Source organism: Palaemon carinicauda, chromosome 26, assembly GCF_036898095.1.
Source record: "Palaemon carinicauda isolate YSFRI2023 chromosome 26, ASM3689809v2, whole genome shotgun sequence".
NCBI classification, from domain to species: domain Eukaryota; kingdom Metazoa; phylum Arthropoda; class Malacostraca; order Decapoda; family Palaemonidae; genus Palaemon; species Palaemon carinicauda.
The window spans coordinates 81,782,766-81,798,670 of NC_090750.1; the positions used below are offsets into that span (position 1 = coordinate 81,782,766).

Here is a 15,905-nt window from a genome sequence, read left to right on the forward strand (position 1 = left end):
TACTGTCAGGGGCATGGCCGATGATTGTACTTGTAGAAACAAGCAATGATAGTTTTAGTACCTCGGTGTACGTAAAACCAACGAATCTCGGCCTATGTCTGAATGGTGACAGTGAGTGCCCTAGTCGGTATAAAACTGCCACCATTAAGGCTTTTATTCGGAGAGCCATTTCTCACTGTTCTTCGTGGAGAGGCACCCACGAGGAACTTGACAGAGTTACTAAAATTCTGGTGAATAATGGCTTCACGAATAAGGACATTAATCGGCAAATTAAAAAAGAAATCGAGAAATGGTACCAGAATGAAGGCCCTAATGATACCAACACGCCAGCAAAAATAAATCTTTACTATAAAGGCATTATGAGCGTAAACTACAACGAAGAAGAAAAGATTATGAAAAATATAATAAAAAACAACGTTTTTGCCACGGCAGAGGATACTGAAATCAACCTCATAATTTATTACCAATCAGCAAAAACACGAGACTTGATAATGAAAAACAACCCTGCCCCCGCCATGCAAGATGACTTGAAAAAGACGAACGTAGTGTACCGATATAAATGCCCCGTCCAGGAATGTCCTGGCACCTACATCGGGATGACGACGATGCGTCTTTCTAAGAGATTATCTTGCCACGTGCAACAGGGTGCAATAAAAATGCATTGCCTCCAAAAACATAATTTCATGACAACAAGGGAGCATATAGTGAAAAATGTAACAATCATCGGCCATGCCCCTGACAGTAAACGTCTCCGGATAATGGAAGCTATTTTTATTCAACAACAAAGACCTAACCTCAACACCACGCAAGAAGGGACCTTATTGCCAACATGTATAAGGTCCACTATCAACAATAGTCCAGGCAATAACAACTATGACAGGACTGATATAGCTGAAGGTCAAAACAGGGATTATCTCCTGACAGAACCAGAGCCAGTAATCCCACCAAACATCCCGGCGAGGCAGAGGCCACCACCCAATAGGATTAACGGTCTCCGCCCTAGGGCGGTTCTTAACCAGTGAAGATGGAATCTCGTAGCAGGACTCCGTATATAAGCCATCAAAACAACACCTGCATTTCAGTTCACTCTTGACAATGAGCAGAAAACCTTCTCACTGCTCGAAACCGGTTGAGTCGAAGGATGTGTTAAACTTAACACCACGTAGTTTATAAATTTTGTATAAAAGTGACAATTACTTTGTGTGCACTAACATTGTGATAGTGTTTTATACTTTGTACATATTATCTTTACTTTTACAATGTGTTGTGATATATTAAAGACAAATTGTGAATGATATGGTCTTCATCACCTTCCTATTGATATGTCCCTTTCCCAGTTACTGACGGATTGTTCAAATGAAGAGAAGAAGATAATAAGAACAATAGAAAAAGTTAATTACAAGATTAACGCCACTGAGGCAGCAATCACTTTTAATAAAACCTGCTTAAAAGAGGGTCTACTCCCAAAATAATAATAATAATAATAGGGAGATAAACTCAAATAACTAAATTTTAGAGGAGCCGTTTCAAAGGATGTGACTCGACCCCAACCTGAATAAGAACGCAAGTCAGCTGTTCGCAGTTGGCACTTACGAAGTGACGTATGACAATTGAGAGGAATCCGTTCGAATAAAAGCGTAGAAAATTGTTCGTGGGGAAATTTTAGAGTTTTGAAATGGTAGAAATGTCTTCTATATCAAGCTGTGTCGAGTCCCTGTTGGAAAACAGTGACGAACTACTGGAAGATGCTCTCGAAACACTTATTAAGGTAAGGGTAGTTAGTCAGTAATTTGTGTCTAGCTTATAGGTATGGGCCCAGTTTAGGGTATGCCAAAGTAGCTTAGCTTACTGCAGAATGTGTAGTAATCTGCGAATCATCAAGTCTAAGTAGGGTAGTCATGGTTTATTATTATGGCGTGTGGTTATGGTACCATGGGGTAGAATGTTTGGTAAATTTTTATTTTAAAACAATATTTTTAATGGCTTGGAGCCTTTGTAAATCAGCGGCCATTTCCTTCAGCGTGTATGTAAATATGGACACCAACTAACCTAAACTTCAGGGTGTATGTATGGTAACGGCCACCAGTATGTTTGATTACGGCTAATTTAGAATACGGCAGTGTAAGAGGGGTCGCAGGGGGGCATTAGCTTCCCCCTCGTTAGGTAAGTAGGCAAGGATATGGCTTGTAGGTTAGGGGGGAAAGTTTATGTTAATTGATGTCCATTTTTAATTCACACGGGAGGAACTGGCCGCTGATATACAAAGGCTCCTAAACTTCCCCTCTAACCTACAAGCCGTGTCCTTACTTACTTACCTAACGGGGTCGCCTTACACTGTTGCATTCTTAGTCAGCCGTCATCTCATACACAGGTGGCCGCTGTCATACATACACCCCAAAGGCTTTAAAAGACGGGAATACCATGTATTTCTAGGTACTTTGAATGTTTTTTATTATGATTTCTGGCGGAAATCCATAGGTTTTGAGTTATGGTGGGTCAACCACCGATTAATATTAATGAAACACGGTCAAAACACTGGAGCTTTTGTTTGTCAGGACTTCAAGATGCATAGAAAACATGACTTTTTATCCAATTGTCTATGGAGTCGTTCATTACAGCATTCATCATATTACTACCTCCTATTTTAATTGAGTTTTAATTGAGTTAATGATTTATTGGTTTTTATTCTGTCATTTTTTTCTGTACATCGCCTATACTGTATGCTCATAGTAAATTTATGGTTAGATTAATGATATTAGTTATACTGTATGTCTGTACTTAAGTAAGTTGTTCTTTTACAGATCGCTGATAATATTTTGAAGGAGCCGACAAGTGAAAAATATCGAAGTGTCAAGCTAAACAATAAGATTATCATAAAAAAGTTGATTCCTGCCATAGGTGCCTTGGAAGTTCTTTTCCTTATGGGGTTTGAAGAGGTAACTGTCCATCTTTCATTCATGATTTATTGTGAAATATTGAAAGTATATCTTGAGCATGAATAAAAAGACAGGATTTCTCCTATTTATTATTATTATTTGTTACTTATGGATTATTTGATACCTGCTTATCTTAGTTAATTTTGGGATGATAATTTTTTACTTTTTTTTTTTTTTTTTTTTTTGTCCAATCAAGTCTTTCAGGAATTTTGACTCTTGAACTTTTCAGGGTGATGACAAGCTTTTCTTACCCTTTGAAAACTCGCTTGACAATTTGAAGGAATACCATCGACAGTTATTGAAGCTTAAAGAAAAAAGATCATCAATAACTCCAGGAAAATCACCCATCCAGGCCTGTTCAGCAGCCACAATTTCATCTGCAGTAATTGTAAGTACACTACTACCTAACTTTTGGCCAGGGAACAATGGTGTCACGTGTCGACACACTTTTGTTGACGTTTTGTAGCATAGATAATAAAGGAATGTTGTAAAGATAGAATAAATCTTAAGATTGCATTTGACAACTGAATAGATTTTTTATGAAGCATGCATGTTTACACTAACGGATGATGACAACATGTGTCCTCGGATCCTCACAGCAGATCCAGGTAAGTTAGATTTGCGCACATGGTCATCTACGGGCATACATTTGCCTATGCACACACAATCTCCCATGTGGAGGCTACATGACACCCATATGCAGACAATCACCACATTGAAAAAATTGACTGAGAGTTCTAGGAAGTAACGTGATGTGTCCCCACACATTAGATGTTCATGCAAAAGGGATTAACATGATCAGTCTTCACATTCAGAGCACCTTAGGGTGGATTCTCCACACATAAAGACTTTCCGTGCATCATGTTGGCATGCACAAGGCTCACATGCCATGTCTTCCAGAGATGGCATTTTCAGTGATCTTAAGGATTTGAATTGTCACAATTGTATAATGCAGCAGAGCCTGTTGCTCTCCTAAATAATAATCTGGTCTACATAATTAATAGAAGCATCCTTTCTCGTATGTTAAAATACCAATTGAAGGGCAATCCTTGGTTCAATGCTGAATGGAGATGTACTCATTTGGTGAAACAGAAGGCTTAAATCATTTTTGGAAAGATAACAGATCAGATTTGGCTTGGAATAAGTATACTCACTGATAGCTGTAGCTTAGAGATTTTATGCTTCAACTTGAAAGGAATTTAATTCAACCATGAAAGAAAGCCTTTCTGGTACAACTCAAGAGGATAAATGGTTGGCTACTTTTGAATCTGCCCTCTTTGGTGTAGTCTTAACTGTTCCTTCTTTTCTTAAGCCAGATGGCACTGTCACTCATTGTACAAAGCAAAAGACAACCCTTTTAGCTGATATGTTTGACAGTAAGTAGAGTAACGCGACGGCATCAATGACCTTAGATGTCAGGATACTAGAAAACCTCAATTCAATCAATCAATCAATGAGAAACTTGATCTTCCCCTTCTTAGTTTCCTGAAACAAAATTAACTTATTTTATCTTTTTAGTCTTGTGAAATTAAAACACACTTACTGGACCTTGATGCTTATGCAGGAGTAGACCAAAATGGTATTTTTCCTTTGATTATTATAAAGACAGTTGATTTATTTAGCTCTTAAGTTGTCTCTATTCTTGCATGTTAACAAGAACAGGTTCTTTTTACACTTGGTGATGAGTGTAGACGTATGGTTGTAGAATCCTTAAATAGAGATCGAGCTAAAATTAGAGATTATGGGGTATGAAGCTGAACCCAAACAATACTTAAATTATGATTGTATGTAGGTCAAGGACAGTGCTCATCAACATACAGATCTTTGCATTGTTGATGTCTTTTTAACTATATACAACTCATTTAAAATTCTACTTGAGATTTTTTATTGCAAATTTATGAAACACATGAGGTGTTTCTTCTTCAGTTGCATAAAAGATTGGTTTATTGAGAAAGTTTTGAGAATTTGGTAATCAGTCTGTCTGTGTTTCAAGTACAGTATCGTTCCCCTGTCTGGTCTTCAGTTGCCGACCCTCACATTAATTTGTTGATAATTTGTTGGAGATGATTTTATTGTCTATTGAATTTCTTATTCCTGGTATGGATTTTAATCCTTGGCACTGTTTTAGTTGGTTCTTTATGCATGTTACATAAGATTGTTTATAATTCAGATCAGCCATTGCACTCAGATTTTCCCAGACTGTACCATCCTGTACTTAGAACTAGGTATGCAGTTACTTCTAACAGCCTGTGAGAGAGAGCCTTACCTTACCTTATTCTATGTTTGGGTTCCCCCAGATCCTCAGTGTGAGGCACCTCGTATATCCACCAGAGAGTTGCTAATACATCTTCCGGTGTATTTTGCATCTTCCAGTCTTGGATGGTCTGGGAGAGAGAGAGAGAGAGAGAGAGAGAGAGAGAGAGAGAGAGAGAGAGAGAGATAGTACTAATATTGCCAATATAAGCTCTAATGTACTGTACTACATGTATAATAGTATATCATAAATCTCAATTACAATTTTATTTCTAGAATGAATATTTAATTGTGGGAAAAGAAATCTTTGGAGTATATAGTGCCTAATATCCGCAGAATTCCGAAACTGGGGAGTGTGCTCAGATCGTAATGATAACAGATAAGGAAGTTTGAGTGTATATGGAACCTACCATAAAATGCACATCAATTACTGTAATACTAATGAAATTTCAAATGTAATACCCATGTTGACTATAAAATTGATGGATTAGTGTCATTTTGCCAAAATAGGACAGAGGTAACTGTCAAGCAGGTTGTGTACTAGAAGCTGGAAGGTGGTATAGCCTATAATACAAGCTTGTGGTGTTGTATTATGAGACAATTCTTAATTCAATGAAAATGGTTTCATTGGAGACGAGCATGAGGTGAAATTGGTACCTCTGTCTGATTGCATAAAGTATCATATTTGTGAATGCTTTGCATACTTTGCATCCAGTTTCCTTCAATCTTTGATTAAGAATATAAGAATTTGTAATAATTTGGTTGATGATAAAGTTATCAATATACCTTGTAGTGAAAGTGAATTTAGCACCTATTGATAATTGGGTAAACTATTATATTGTATGTGCGAATGCTTTGTTTCACTCTTGGATTAAAAAGATCTTAAAAAGAATAATTTTTCATTATTTCATTAAAAATAGTTATAAAAGTACTTTGATATTATATCTGATCTGTCTGATATTATTTTTTATGCACATGTTGGAATATTTTAAGTATTTTAAAGAAGTAAAAATGTGTTTCATTTCAGGCTAGGGAGATGGCATTTAGATCTAGATTAATGAACGAATTCGAAAGAGTTCTTATTTACGAGAGTCCAGCAATACAAGAGAAGGCTCGTCAAGTTCTTCCCACCCAAGAACTACATAATTTAGCAAGAAAGAAATTAACTGATATTAACAAAGAATTGCCACCAAATGAGAAGCCCTTAGATTTTCAGGTAAATTTTTATATATTCGGGAAGTATTCCCTTTTTTGCATGTTTTTTTTTCACAAGCTTTTAACCAAAATGTTACAGTATACTAAGAGTTTGAATTTACCGGTAGACAAATGTACAAAAGGTTGGAAATTAACATAACCTCTGGATTAAGGACGAAAGCTTCGGAGCTTGTTTTCGGTTATGCAAGCTGGACTTCTACTGTATTTATATCCATAACTGGTAAGGTACCAGTATTTCTTGTTGATACTTTTATGTCTGCCTAGCTATTTAAAAACTTTGATCAAAATCTAAAGATATTTGTATGCATCTCTGTTGCTTAACACCTGTTATCAATGATGCTGTCACCACACTTACATTCTGTTATATCTAAGACTTGAGCTGCTCATGTGAGCTCAGGCTTCCCATTAGTGTAAGTCCTGATAAAAGCCTGTGGTGGAATGTTGATAGATTACAACTTTTGTAGAGCCTACAGGAAAGGACTAGAGAATGGTCCCAAAAAATTTCCCAGGATCGTTCCACCTCTATCGACATGTCTAGAGATGAAACATGGAAGGTAGGTCTGCAACAGATTTGGATGGAAGGCACCCACTTACGTTGCCCCCCCCCCCCCACGGTTCTCCTTCGTAACACTCCCCTTACACTACACTGAGCCTGCATAAAGCAGTCCCCCACACCTTTCAGAGGAATAAGCTGCTGGTAATCTTTGCTTGGATTTACAGAAGGCTGGGCCTTTTTCAAGCCTGAGGTTTTCCTCAAAAGGCCAAGGTGTTTTGATGGCCACTGCTGCCTCAAAGTCATTATTATTATTACTATTATTACTAGCTAAGCTACAACCGTAGTTGGAAAAGCCGAATGCTATAAACCCTAGGGCTCCAACAGGGAAAAATAGCCCAGTGAGGAAAGGCAATGAGGAAATAACTACAATAGAAGTAATGAATAATTAGAATAAAATATTTTAAGAACAGTAAGATTTACTAGAGGGTGCAGTCATGCTATAGAAGCTTCTAGAAAGTTTTCTTAAAGCAATCTTGACCAAATACATGTATTGCACTATACAACAAAAAGCAATGCATAGGAGACCATGTGGTGAATTTTCAATAAAAATAGGTTTACATTGAATCTCCATTTGGCCCTGAAGTTTTGCCAATAGTAGATGATAACATCTTGTTGCTGCAATCACACTTAGAAAAGAGAAAGTGTATAGTATTTCTATTTCCATATGTATTTTTAACATATTACATCTACCCATGATGTGTAGCAGATACTATTTTGCTAAGTTTTTTCTCTTTTTTTTTCTTTTCATTTTATCCAATGAACCCTTTAGAATCATAATGACATTTGCAGGAATCCAAATTGTCAACTCTTAAGCTTCTGATGACTGCGAAGGGCATCAGAAATATATTTTGTTCCGTAACCGAAATACAAACCATGCTATTTACAAAGGGTATTACTTTTAGCGCAGCTGAAATGACGAGCCAATAGTTTTTAACGAGGGTTAATTACCCCCGCGCTAGTTAGCGGGGGGTGGGGAAGGGTAGCTTGCTACCCCTCCCCCCTCCACACACCGGTGACTTGCTTCACTTCACTTTTGGCTCGGCGGTGATCAGACGTGTCTGCTCATCGCCTTCGTGACAGCCTTTAATTTTCTGCTTTTTCTTTTCAGCGTGTGTGATTGACCTTCAGTTATTTTCTTTACTATGCGTACATGCCCTGGAGTTGCCGGCCGTCCTTGTGGGACTTTCATGTCGGACGTTATTACGGATCCACACACCCTCTGCCCTCAATGTCGGGGCCGACGGTGCGACCAGGATAACATGTGCCGTGAGTGCAGGGAGTGGTCTGCCTCCCAGTGGGAGAGGTTTGGCCGTCGGCGTAAGAAGAAGTCCAAGAGAGACCGTTCTCCTCCGGGGTTAGCCTTGAAGGAGGAAGGTTCTCAGGACTCTTCTTCCGCCGCCCAAACCTCCTCCGAAGCTCCCCCTCGTCCACCTCCTAAGGAGAGTCGTCCGAGTGGGAGCGCAGGCCCTTGTTCTGTTTCCCTACCTTCGGTGGGGGGAGAGGGCGTCGCCTCCCATAGCGAGGCGGTTCCCCCTCCTCCTCCGGGGGAGGTTATTGATAATAATGCCTTATCCAGTGATGATCTTTTACAGATTTGGTCGTCCCTGGGGCTTAAGGGCTTGCCCTCCAGGGTCGCTCTTATTGACCTTGTCTCGTTGGGGGCCGCTGTTAAACAGTCGCCGGTGGTAGCGGAGGTAGACCCTCTGTCTATTGTCAACGTCGTGGTGACAGAGGCCTCCGACGTGGCTGGGCCTTCCGCCGCAGGTGCTGTTGCTGGTGATGGTGCTCAAGGCTCTCCTCCTCCTTCCGTGCATCCTTCGAAGGGGGAAGTGAGTCCTTCGGTCTCGACTGCTGCCCAGCTTCCTTCTGAGGGAAGTGTTTTGACGGAGACTCCCCTTCGGAGGACCGATGGTCCCGACGATCTCCCCCGAGGCCGCCTCCGCCGTAAGGCTTACCGCCCTCTACGCCACAAGGGCCTCCCTTCCCCTTACAGGGGGACTAAGAGGCGCCTTTTTGGGTCTTCGTCCTCCAGGGGGGACTCTCCTCGTCAGCCTCAACCGACTGCTCCGCCCTCCTTGAACCTCTCTGCAGACCGCTCACCATCTCCTGCCGGATCTTCGCCTTCTGGAGAACTCGTCACCCGACGGGCAACGGTCCCTTCGGGGCTAAGGGATTCTTCCCTTACGCGAGCAGGGCTAGCGCACAAGTTCTCTCCTGCTCGCCAGCGATCTCCTGCTCGCCAGCGCTCTCCTGCTCGCCAAGACTCTCCTGCTCGCCGACGCTCACCTGCTCGTCGGCTCTTTCCTGATGTTCGCCCCCCTCGCCAGCGCTCTCCTGCTTGTCAGCTCTCTTCAGAGCGTCAGCGCTCATTTGAGGACCATCGCCCTGCGGTCTCTGACCACCCTTTAGTTCCTGCTGAACTCCCTGCTCACCATCCGCCTGGTCCTGTGGCTACGCAACATCGTGCTGCGCGTGTGTCAGAAACACATGTTCGCCAACGCGCCAGCGATCTTCCCGTTCCTGCTCGTGAACGCGCCGCACCACCTGTCCTCTCACAGGACACGCGTCGACCTTCTGCTCGCCAGCGATCACCAGCTCGCCAGCGATCACCAGCTCGCCAGCGATCACCTACACGCCAGCGATTACCTCCTCGCCAGCGTTCTCCTGCTTGCCAGCGCGCACAGGCGATCTTAGTATCGCCTATTCAACAGCACAACTAGTGCGCCGACGTTCGCCATCGCCCCTGAAGGAACATGATTCGCCAGCTTCTAGCTCACCATCCCGCGATCGCCCGCCTGCAAATGCCGCTCGCCATTGCTCGCCATCGCACGATCGCCCTCCTGCGTATGCTGCTCGCCATCGCACGACCCTGCATGATCGCCCGCTTACGCATGCTGCTCCTCATCGCACAACCCTGAACGATCGCCCTCCTGTGGATGCTGATCACCATCGCACCCTTTCACGCGATCATTCACCTGCGCATGCTGCTCGCCATCGCACAACCCTGCACGATCGCCCGCTTACGCATGCTGCTCCTCATCGCACAACCCTGAACGATCGCCCTCCTGCGGATGCTGATCATCATCGCACCCTATCACGCGATCATTCACCTACGCATGCTGCTCGTCATCGCTTACCATTACGCGGTCATTCACCTGCGCATGCTGCTCACCATCGCACATCAGTGCGTCGACATACCACAGCTCGTCTTCGATCGCCTGTGGATCTACATCGCCAGCGATCTTCTTCACCTACGCGGCAGCACGATCCCTCGCCGTCGCGCCAACGCTTGCGTTTGTCGCCTCGGACACGTGTTCATTTACCTGCCCACCCTCACGCCCACTCGCCTGCGCGCCCGCGCGATCGCTCGCCTGCGCGCCCGCGCGACCGCTCGCCTGTGCGCCCGCGCGTTCATCCACCTGCGCGCCCGCGCGATCGCTCACCCGCACTCCCGCGCGACCATTCGCCCTCGCGCGACCATCGTTCGCGGCGAATTCCACAGCCGGTGGTAGCAGCTGGGACGCGTGCTCCTAGACGGCACTCGGGATCACCTCCATCCAAGCACAGGTTGGTAGCGCAGGACGAAGACAGGTCAATACAGCATTCTTCCCCACCTTCTTTTCAGGCAGGTACCGTCGTGTCCACTCCAAAGGATCGCCCGATCCCTTTCACCTTAGCGAGGATTTCGGACTCTGTGTCCTTGGAGCAGCAGACTTGGTTTGGTCCGCTGGCACGGGCATTAGTGAGGGTTATGAAACCAGCACTCGCCGGCCAGGGTAACAAACCAGCGGCTGTCTCTCCTACGCTGAAGAGAAAGAGAGGAGTGGACTTCGTGGTGACTTCCCCCAGGGCGAAATTGGTTCCCAAGAGGTCGGTCTCGAAGGTCCCCTCTCCTGCACGAGTACTCTCTCCTTCTCCCGTGGACGAGGCCTTTCCGTCCTCAGGTGAGTCCAGTGGGGCGGTAGTCTTCCCCTCGGCACCAGGAGGGGAGACTTCGCTTCAGGCAGGAGAATCGTCTCGTGAGGAAGGGGCCCCTCGAACCTCGTTGGGATCCTGTATCCCTCCCAGGAGGGAACCCAAGGATTCCAAGACCATCCCTAAATCCTCTGCAAGGATTCGTCAGGAACCCACGACTACCCAGGGGAATGTCCACGTATCACCCCAGGAAGAGATTCCTGGGGCAGGAGACTTAGCTGCCAGCCCGCAGGGAGGAGAACAGCAAGAGTCCGAACATGCCTTCTGGCAGGTCCTAAGCCTGATAAGGCAACTTAACAGACTTACGGATCCAGTCATCCCCCCCGTGAAGGCAAAGACACGATTCTGGATGAAGTGTTTGACGTTCGGAAGGCTCCTAAGACCAGTGGAGCTCTGCCCTGGTCTCGGGGGCTGAAGAGTGCCAGAGCTAGGGCCAATGCTCAGCTCGCACTTTTGTGGTTGGTGTCGTGGAAGGGGTATCTCTCCACTCGATGCCACTATTCCAGCAATAGCGGACTTCCTCGTGTATCTGCGAGAAGAAATGCGCCTTTCTGTCTCGGCAGTGAAAGGCTATCGCTCAGCCTTAAGCTTGGCCTTCAGATTGAAGGGCGTGGATATTTCTTCATCGCTAGAGCTCTCTTTACTCATACGTAGCTATGAGCTTACCTGCCCCCAGTCGGAAGTGAGACCCCCTCCTTGGAACGTGGTTCGAGTCCTCAGGTCTCTCAAGAGACCTCCCTTCGAGCCATTACGCCAGGCCTCCGATCGCCACCTGTCTTGGAAGACGGCTTTCCTACTCGCCTTGGCCTCGGCCAAGCGAGTTAGTGAACTTCATGGTCTCTCGTACGACATCGCCCATTCAAGGGGATGGGGGGAGGTAACGTTCAGGTTCGTCCCTGAGTTTGTGGCCAAGACTCAGAATCCTGGAGTGCCGGATCCTCGGTTCGACTCTTTCAGGATCGCGAGTCTCCGTTCTGTAACAAACGACCCAGACCAGCTGCTATTATGCCCAGTGAGGTGTCTGAGGTACTACTTGAAGAGAACGGCTGCAGTCCGTCCTCATGTGCGAGATTTGTTTGTGAGCACAGGCAGGACAAACAGGAGGGTCACCAGGAACACCATCTCTGCTTGGATTCGAAGAGTTATCCACCATGCCCTGAATCCTGACCCTCCTCCGTCACGTCGCCCTCGGGCCCACGATGTCAGGGGTATTGCTACATCCCTGGCCTTCAAGAGAAACTTCTCTGTGACGCAGGTACTTCAAGCTGGGGTCTGGAAGCGTCAAACGACCTTCACAGCCCACTACCTGCAAGACGTGACCCACAGGAGCCTCGATACGTTCTCTATCGGCCCTGTGGTGGCTGCACAACAGCTGGTCTAACCTCAGGCTCCTTTTTGGACAAGTAGCAGTAGGTTGAGGGCGTTGTTACCCGGTCTTAGTCTGTGTGAATGAAAGAGTATGTCTGACCCTTGCTTCTTTCTTCATTCTCCCCTCTCTTGGGGAAGCAGCATCCTGGTCCTCGCATAGCTGACCTCGACCTCTGCAGGTAACCCATGCTTCTTTGTGCTCCTAGTATTAAGCTTAATACTGTTACGTCTCCCATACCCTGACGAGGTGGTATGGGGAACGCCCTATCCTGGAATTCCTATCTGAAGGTCTCAAGGTCAACTTCATAGGACGAGTCACACTCTCCTCCTCACACTGCTTATGTAGGCCACTCGTTCCTAGCGATGCTAGGAACCTGTGAGGTACAGGGGCTCCCTCTCTCTAGTGCTGCTCACTGAGGAATCGAGCCCCCGGGCAAGCCGAAGTCAGTAAGGCTGGGGACTTTCCACCCTTCCTAAGGGGTAAGTCACCCTTTGTAAATAGCATGGTTTGTATTTCGGTTACGGAACAAATGACAAATTCGAAGATAATTTGTATTTTTCCTAACCATACAAACCTTAGCTATTTACACATAAGTGCCCGCCATCCCTGACCCTCAAGTCAAGTCCTACCTCCAAGTGAAGTGAAGCAAGTCACCGGTGTGTGGAGGGGGGAGGGGTAGCAAGCTACCCTTCCCCACCCCCCGCTAACTAGCGCGGGGGTAATTAACCCTCGTTAAAAACTATTGGCTCGTCATTTCAGCTGTGCTAAAAGTAATACCCTTTGTAAATAGCTAAGGTTTGTATGGTTAGGAAAAATACAAATTATCTTCGAATTTGTCATTTTCCAGCTTTAATTCCTAATTTTATTTTCTTATTTCCTAACTCATGAAAATAAACTAAAATTATTATATAATTATATAATTAAAGATTGTTGTATAGGGATTGCTGAAAGAGAATTATTGCCAGCCATTACAATAAGTTATATTTCCTTCACACAAGTTTTGAGACCTCCTAAAATCTCAAGGGTACTTATAATTTTAGTACTTAGAAGTTACATTTTCTGTTGAACTTTTTCATATTTTTTAAGTTTTAAATATTTAACTTAGCCGGTGAATATATAATAGCTGCTACTCAGCGGCTCGACAGAAAACACACTCAAAAACTCGCGAGCGATCGCTATGAAGGTTGCGGGTGTGCCCACCAGCGCCAACTATCGGCCAGATACCACTCTTACATGTAAACAAACCCTTCAATTCTTCTCTGTCGACCTTGACGACAAGACGTATCATTACTCGCTGTAGAACCTGGAGTTTTCTCAACATATTTGGTGAAGTACTTCATTTTGGTTTGAGCTTTCGCAGTGCAGGTGTTTTATCTTCAACTTAAATCTTGATCTCGTTTTTGGATAGATTTAATTTTTGATGACTTTGGATTGTTTTTTGGACTTTCTTTGATTTTTAAATGGCCGACCCTTCCCTTAGTATGGAAGTGTGTTTTAGGCTTTTAGCAATTATCTTATCACGTTATAAATTAATTATAGATTTTCCTCTATATATTTTATATCTCCCGCCTTTATTAGGCCTCTTCGATTAGCTTTCCATTTATAATAAACATCAAGATAAATTTAATGATTTGTTTATATGCGACCTTTCCTGAGAGTAGGCGGTCCTAACTTGGAAACCGAAGTTAAACAACGTTGAGCCCTTTCAATCGTAAATAACTTTTACAGAGCTAATGATTTAAAACTTATTAAATGAATATTTTTTAGTAGATATTTTATGAAAGATTTTCTTTGATTAGTCTTCGTACTGTTTCAAAGATGAACTAACGTTTAGTTTATTTATGCTACGCAGTTTGCGCTCTATCGTTACGATAGAGAGAGAGAGTATCACGGTTTCACTTTGCAGAAAGAGTAAATCGATTCTGACGTTTTGTTCATTCTTCTTTCAAAGCTTAAATGTTTTAAATTCTATTTTAAAGGAACTTTTTAATTGAAAAACCTTTCAGTTTTTTTTTCCTTTGGTCAAATAATCTGTTTTTTGACGAAATGTAAGTGGGCTCTTCTCTTCGGTGTGAAATCAAGAGAGAGAGAGAGATAGAGACGGGGAGAGAGAGAGGAGAGAGAACGTTCCGATCTTTATTCTCGTCCCAAGCGAGTTACGTTGTTCTCGAGTTACTCTCGTCCCTAGTCTCTGTACGGGGAGAAAGGATAAAACGTTTTTAGTTTTTATTCTCGTCCCAAGGCACTGTACGGTGAGAGATTGAAAACGTAGTTTTGAATGAACTAGTGTTTAGTCTCTTACCCAGCCACTGATCTTTTTATCTTAAAATATGTTTACTGTTTTTTTGCTTGTATTAATGTGCTTACATTATACGACTGATTTCGCAATTATAACCTTTTGATGAGGGTAGAATTGCGTGCTTCAGGTAGAAATCAGTTTTATTCATACCTAATGTGAATTGTTTAAAAAATTTGATTTCAGTGAAATAAGTGCAAAACAGAAAATCGTAGTGATAAAGTGATATTGCGCAAAGTGTTATCAGTGTTGCGACCGAGGGTTCGTCTGTTCGTGCCTGTCGTTCGCCTAGTCCGGGACCTCTTGCAAGCTCCCAAGCCCAGGGGAGAAGTAATGTCGTACGACTTATGGGTTCGAGAGGCCTTGATCAGCGAACAGACGTTCCCTCTATGGTATCAGGCGTATCTCACTAAGATCACCCCTACCATAAGGCGAGAGAGATGATTTTCTCCTCGTCATCCGAAGGCTTTTCGCATAAGAAACCGTGGAACAAGGTTTCGAGGCCCTTTAAGCGAAAGTCAGTCCTTTCAGGACAGGTCCAGCGTCCTGGTTTTAACTATTAGGACAGCTCTGACCCTATGCAGTCATCGGAAGACTGCTCGCCGCCTAAACAAAAGCGTAACACAGACTCCGAGAGTCTTTTTGTAGGCAAGGTTTTGCAGTCACAGACGTTACCCTCGTCTCTTACCGCAACCATTCCCGTTGATCCTAAATGGGTTGTACGGCAAGACATGCAGAATAAGCTTGCCTCTCTTATGGAAGACTATTCTGCCGATAAGGTTCACGTTGATCCTAGCCGTTTATCTCATCGAGATCCTGGCCTTCAGCCGCCCAAACGAACCTTTGTGCGTCCTGTTGACGTTGGCGTAGCTAAGTCACGTCAGTCACGATATGTAGAGCCTCACTCGATGCGGTCACGTGTTGATTTTCAGCCGCATTTGGACGTTAGGCCGCTTCCTAATGCTCCTGTTGACGTTCAGGATGTTCGCCAGCCAGCGGAGTTTACTTGATTTGACGCTGAGCGTCAACTACCGCAGTCTAGAGTTGTTTGACTGCTCAGACTAGGCAGTCAAAACAGTCTCGAGTGGACGCCGAGCATCCTCCCGCACCTGTTGTTGTTGACAGTTCACAGACTGTTAAGCAGTTACATGACGTTGCGTCCTGGTCCGCTACTAATGCACCACTGCGTGTGGACTCTGCTTGTAAAGCATTGCCACCACGGTAGGTCGCTCCCTTGCTTGAGACTCGGCTATTGTCGGACAAGGTTCCTTCAGATAAGGAAGTTGCTGTTCCCCCTCCTACTGA

General features: G+C 44.3%; 1 protein-coding gene across 1 annotated transcript in view; it reads left to right on the forward strand.

The window, feature by feature from the left end:
- The first annotated feature begins 1,564 nt into the window (after positions 1–1,564).
- Positions 1,565–15,905, forward strand: part of Pngl (N-glycanase Pngl) — a 54,102-nt gene continuing 39,761 nt past the window's right edge. Inside the window, exons 1-4 of the mRNA XM_068349811.1 lie at positions 1,565–1,768; positions 2,802–2,936; positions 3,166–3,324; positions 6,217–6,405. Of these exons, the coding sequence (XP_068205912.1) occupies positions 1,676–1,768; positions 2,802–2,936; positions 3,166–3,324; positions 6,217–6,405 (576 nt within the window). The 5' untranslated portion in view covers positions 1,565–1,675. The remainder of the gene's footprint in view (positions 1,769–2,801; positions 2,937–3,165; positions 3,325–6,216; positions 6,406–15,905) is intronic.